Source organism: Eurytemora carolleeae, unplaced genomic scaffold, assembly GCF_000591075.1.
Source record: "Eurytemora carolleeae unplaced genomic scaffold, Eaff_2.0 scaffold707, whole genome shotgun sequence".
Lineage (NCBI taxonomy): Eukaryota > Metazoa > Arthropoda > Copepoda > Calanoida > Temoridae > Eurytemora > Eurytemora carolleeae.
Genome location: NW_019396599.1, coordinates 78,376 through 84,375, shown reverse-complemented (window position 1 = coordinate 84,375; position 6,000 = coordinate 78,376). Strand labels below are relative to the sequence as shown.

Genomic DNA, 6,000 nt, shown 5'->3' with positions numbered 1-6,000 from the left:
AGATTGAAGGATTCTATTAAGACCCCCACTTGCAGGAGCGTATTATCATGGCTGACCCCGAGAACATGAACGGACATGTGCAGGACAACGTCGCTGTTATCAACGCGGTCAACCCTGAGCAGATAAAAAGCGTTGCTAGCCTGGTCCAGGTTACTATGGAAGGTAAATTTAGTTTTATTTCAAGCAAGGGGGTAGAGTATTGGACAAATCAGTGATTTAATAAGGATGCGAAGCTCTTTAAAACCTTGTTAGCAGGGCATTTGCGTTTCCTTCAATGATTTTTTGCTTCACTATTACAGTTTTTCGTCAAATAAAAATATTGAAATTCTTAGATTTTTTCTAATTAGTGGTTTTTTTTATTTTTTATTTAAGGGGAAAACTTTTTTGTTGTAAAATAATAAAATTACGACCCGGGAAATAATTACCTCAGGTGTTGGTCTAATTGGTTCAGTCGTTTTGACATATTATTTGACCCTGCTACAAAAAAACAGAAGCCCATTTTGTGAAGGTTATAATCAAATTGATGACTTGCGATGAATTACTACTACAGTCCTTTTAAGCAATATTTCGTTTAGGAAAGGTACATAATCAGATTGTGAAGTCTAGTGTGACGATAGCTGAGCTGGCAACCACGCAGCCCATCAATTCAATGATCATGAACGGTCAACTTCAAACCAGTGTCAACGGGATTAATATACAGAACGGACTAGCTACACAGATTAACGCTAAGGTAGATAAACTGGTAAATACTGGATGTCCGAAGTGTTCACAGAAAATAAGCTTGTGATTCCTCGACTTTTAAAGGGACAGGCGGTGTGCCTACATACCAGGGAGTAAGGAATTCCTTACTCCCTGCTACATACCCTCCCTTGTAAGTTTGGTTTACAACTAAACCTTTGTTATTATATATTACCATTTCCTTTATTTTCTCTGCCGCAGAATTCCGCATGTAAACTTTTTTGCGTATACTAAAATGTATTAATTTCTTTCATTGTTTCTGCTGCACATAATTCGTAATTTGGATCATTTTTGCTCGAACAAAGGCGAGACCTACGGGAACCAGGCAATCATTGTACATTTCTGATATGGAGGGTCACTTAGAATTTAGCCGACGGTCTCTTTCCAAACTTATCTCATCTCATCATCTTGTTCAGAAACTTGTTTCTTCAATCTGGTTCTTAAACTGTAGTTTCTGTTTCATTCATTCATTTTTTTTAACTTAAAATTTTGCAAATAGATTTTCACGACAAATCATTATTTTGTTGACAGAATTGATTTCAATTTATTCTACAATGCATTCAATTTTTTTTTTTTTAGGGTTCCTATCAGTCATTTTTGAAATATAACATATTTTTTATATTTCTAACCAGTGCTTAGGATCTGGATCCGTTGGATCCGCAAGATTTTGGCTTCCTGGGTCCGGATCCACAAAAATATCGATCCAAGGGGTATATCAACCAAAACTACAAAAAAAAAAAAAAAACTTTTTACTCCTGAAACCCAAATCTGAACTTTTGAAAAACAGTTAAATTATGAAAATTTCCTCATTTCTGAATGGTTCATCAAGTTTTTGGATGAAAATAAGCGAGAAAAAAAATAAAACAAACAATTTGAAAATTATTTTTTTGCGAAAAAAATCAGTAAATCTTAAAGAAATGACCTGGATCCGGATCCGCATCAAATTTAAATGGATCCTAAGCACTGTTTTTAACCCTAAGTTCAGGGGGTGCCTTGCTTTTGCTGATCTTTGTTTTTTTTCCCTACATTTTAGCATTTTAATGTTTTTGGAAAATGCAAGTCCCGTTTTAAAATTTTCTCCAAAGCTCTAAAATTGCATTTAAAATAGATACTGCTGCGATTTAATTGTAACACTCAAAATTGACCAAATTGACGATTTTAAAAAAGTACAGCTTAAAAATTGTTAAGGCTGCGACTGGTGAAGAGATTCCTGACCAGATCATGGTGACCACCAGACAGCAGTACGGACTACCCGACAATGGCGTTATCTACTGTAACTTCAACCAGCTGTACAAGATTGATCCAGGAACTCTCAAGATGTGGGTTAATATTCTCAACAGGGTTCCAAACAGTGTTCTCTGGCTCCTAAGGTTCCCTCAGGTACGAGTCTCGTTATTATACAATTGAACAATAATTACTTTTTAAGGATCATAAAATTTTTTGGTTGAACTTGGGAAATTAAATGATAACAAGGGGAAAAATAAATCTTTATTCTTAGAAAGTTATTGTTCAATTGTATCTTTTTTCTTAGTAATTATTGTTCAATTGTATCTTTATTCTTAGAAATTATTGTTCAATTGTATCTTTTTCTTAGAAATTATTGTTCAATTATATCATTATCCATAGAAAGTTATTGTTCAATTGTATTTTTATTCTTAAAAATTATTGTTCAATTGTATCTTTATTCTTTATCCTTAGAAAGTTAATCAATATCTTAGGTTGGAGAAACTAATATCCATGTGGCTGCTCAGCAGATGGGATTAAAAAATGGAAAGATTATCTTCTCCAATGTAGCCGCTAAAGAAGAACATGTGCGTCGTGGACAACTTGCTGATGTTTGTCTAGATACTCCTCTATGTAATGGTCATACCACAGGTAAAAGTCAACAATGTAAATTATTCGTCGTTTCACTTTCTACTTTAACTTCTTAAATATTTTCGCGAATATTTCCGTTAAGATCAATTTGTGACAAAGTAAAAAATGTGACATCCATTCTTGGATTCTTGGCATTTGAAGAAAAATAGTTGGTATGGAATAAAGGGAATTGAACACTCCGCAAATTCTCATTCTCAAATACCTGGGGTCACGTAAATAACAAAACAGAGAGGTGATTGAACTACCTTCGGTTCAAATCCTTGTGAATCTTTAACTTTGAATTGGGTATTCAAGGTTTGAATCGGCGGTAAGTAGTTCAGCGACTTCTAATAATCATTAAATTCGGTCCCTGAGGTTGTACTCGTAGATCTTTGGCATTTTAATTATGAGCTTTTTACGATCAAGTAGTTTGAAATATCAACTATTTACACCATCATGTTGCAAAGATGCAGGAATTTATTTTTTCTCGCAGAATTGCTAACTTGAGTATTATCAAGGTATGGATGTCCTATGGGCTGGTACTCCTATGGTGACACTTCCAGCAGAGACCCTGGCTAGTCGTGTAGCTAGCAGTCAACTTGTAACTCTGGGGCTACCTGAGCTAGTAGCCGAGTCTAGAGAGGATTACGAGAATATCGCTGTCAGAATAGGAGTAGACAAGGAATAGTAAGTATCAACAAAGCAACTTTTTTTTTTGAACCATTGATTTTTCTTGCTTGGTACGTTTTGTATAATTTAACTAAAAAAAATGAAATATGGGTACATATGACTTAAATAATTAGCTTCTAAAGAAAGGTTTTTTTTTACTTTTTATAATCGTTGGAGTTTTGTTTCCATCTTGGGCCACCAAGAATCCCAAAATGGGAAAAATCGGAATACTAAAATAACTCTGTACAATCTTTAAAGATAAACTTTTTAAAATTGTTAACTCGATACAGAACCTTCCAATTCTAAAAACTTATTAATTTTTTGTTTAGCCGACGAATGATCCGTGCCAAGGTGTGGGCTGGTCGACTGGAGTCTCCGCTTTTTAATGTGAAAATATATACAAAGTAAGTATTTAAGCATCCTCTCTTTCGTGGACGATTGTATTTTTCACTAATGATTTTTTAATTTTATTTACTCATTAATACAAAGAAATCTTTAAATTAAATCAATTTATGACTATTAATATTGATTTAACATTTTTGGATGTAAAATTTTCACGGATTTTTGTTTCAGGGATCTCGAGGATTTGTTCTACAAGATGTGGGAGAAGTTCAGAAGAGGAGAGAAATTGACGCATATTACCCAGTAAATGACGCAAAAACTTAAAGCTGACGATCATACAGGACGTGCTATTTGGCGTCATGTCGGATCGGGATAAAAATCCTGATCATAAAACACTTCTTTGTGCAAAAATTATGATAAAAGAACACTAGAAAATGAAAATTGGGATTATTGCACGAATTCGGTTAAGCACAGCTGAGTTCGCATTTTAAATATGCGGCTCTTGATCGTAAATAGAGTATTTCGGCGAATCAAAATTATGCATGTAAATCTTAATTCCCCTGTTAACATTAATTTTAGCATACTTTTACTCTAGTGTAACTGTATGCCATGTATGTGCGCATGTTAGTGTGCGCACTTTCTGAACTGCTTTCTGCGCCTCGTGAACAAGATTCAAGTGAGAATTCCATTCAGTTAGTGTTGTAAATATCTATATATATAAACTACATAAATAAATATTATTATCGTAAATATTTCATGTTAGATATGAATATAGAGTCGTAGATGATATAAACGTCTGATTGTTAACTGTCCCAGGAGTCCTAGCGATCTGAACTTGAAGGAACTCTAAGTGTAATTTAAGTGGTCATTCATTTGATGACAACAGTGCCATTAAAACCTAAATCTGTTAAAAATTATGGAAGTTTGCGTCGTTTTTCTGATTCGGAAACTGACCGCAACAAGCGCGCAAATCACATTTACAGAGCAACCAGAATCTGAAACAAAAACAAGAATATTTAATTCAAATTTGATCAGACATCTTTAAACCGTTGTAAATCAGACATTGCCATCTTCAGAAAGAGGTTCACTTAAAATCACGCTTCATTTACCTCTGTTTAATGTCAGATATACCCAACTTTGCGTTAACTGTAGTTTTCGAAAAACACTGTTAACGAACTGAAAACATTTTCATACTGTCGTGATAATCTGAAGAGAACATTTTTTCGGTTTTTATTCTGCATTGAGTTAATCCTGCCTCTTGGTCTGATTCTTGAAAGTGTTCCCCTTTCCTACAGTAACCATAACGAACATAGGAATTAAAATACCACTAGTATATCTTCTTCTATTTATGCGTAATTTATACACACAATATTGAAGTAATCAATTTTAACCATGTAGTTACAAGAGCCTCTGGTATGGAGAATTTCAAAACGTGGGCTACCATTTTTATATTTTCAAAATCGACGAAAATATTGCAAAATTTAAACGGAAAAAATGATTATCTAAATTTTTCCAAAAAATCGTCTTACCAACAAAAGATATGACTTTAAAGAGTAAAGACGACCTAAAACTCTTTAAAAAAAAGACGATTCCAATGGTGAAATAAGTCTTCTGTTTAGACTTCAGTCACTATATTTTATATATATATATAGTATTTATTTTCAAACACAAAATACAAAATAATAATGTATGATGGTTCAGCTTAAAATAAAAGACAAAAGAAAATTTATTATGAGCCAATTGAAAATATAATGTTTGATAATTTTGTTTGATCTTTTTTGTTGAAACAAAGTATACATATTGAAATCTCAACTAAATATACATTCATAGTGCATTTACAAGTAGATAATTAGTCAGCACTTAAATAATCAAAACATTTTCAGGAATGCATTCATTGAACTTATAAATACATATTGATACAGCAAAAGTAGAGATATATTCTCGTTGACTGTAGTAGACTTGACATCTACCATTATCAAAGGGTGTGAACCCATACTCGTTGACTTAAGTAGACTTTGACATTCATCATTAGCAAAGGGTGTGAACCCACACTCGTGGACTGTAGTAGACTTTGACATCTACCATTAGCAAAGGGTGTGAACCCACACTCGTTGAGTGTACTAGACTTTGAATGGCCTATTTAAAATTTAAAAAAGAACGAAACAAGATTGAAGTAGGAAACTATAAATATTAGGAAACAGACAGTAAAAATTTCGTGTCTTAAGTCTCATCCTTTCTGGGTAACCCTGTATCTGATATCTTCATGGAAATGTCGTAAGACATACACCCTCGTTCTTATACTTATTGCGCCTTGCAGTAAATATCAGAAATCATGGACAACTTTCAGTCGTCTCTAAATTCTCATGTTTATTGGGACACCCTGTATATTGTAATTAA

General features: G+C 33.5%; 1 protein-coding gene across 1 annotated transcript in view; it reads left to right on the top strand.

The window, feature by feature from the left end:
• LOC111706105 (UDP-N-acetylglucosamine--peptide N-acetylglucosaminyltransferase 110 kDa subunit-like) overlaps window positions 1–4,355 on the top strand; it is a 12,103-nt gene extending 7,748 nt beyond the window's left edge. The window contains 7 exon segments of the mRNA XM_023478872.1: window positions 22–162; window positions 576–730; window positions 1,927–2,118; window positions 2,457–2,613; window positions 3,111–3,279; window positions 3,591–3,665; window positions 3,835–4,355. Of these exon segments, the coding sequence (XP_023334640.1) occupies window positions 22–162; window positions 576–730; window positions 1,927–2,118; window positions 2,457–2,613; window positions 3,111–3,279; window positions 3,591–3,665; window positions 3,835–3,910 (965 nt within the window). The 3' untranslated portion in view covers window positions 3,911–4,355.
• Window positions 4,356–6,000: the final 1,645 nt, after the last annotated feature.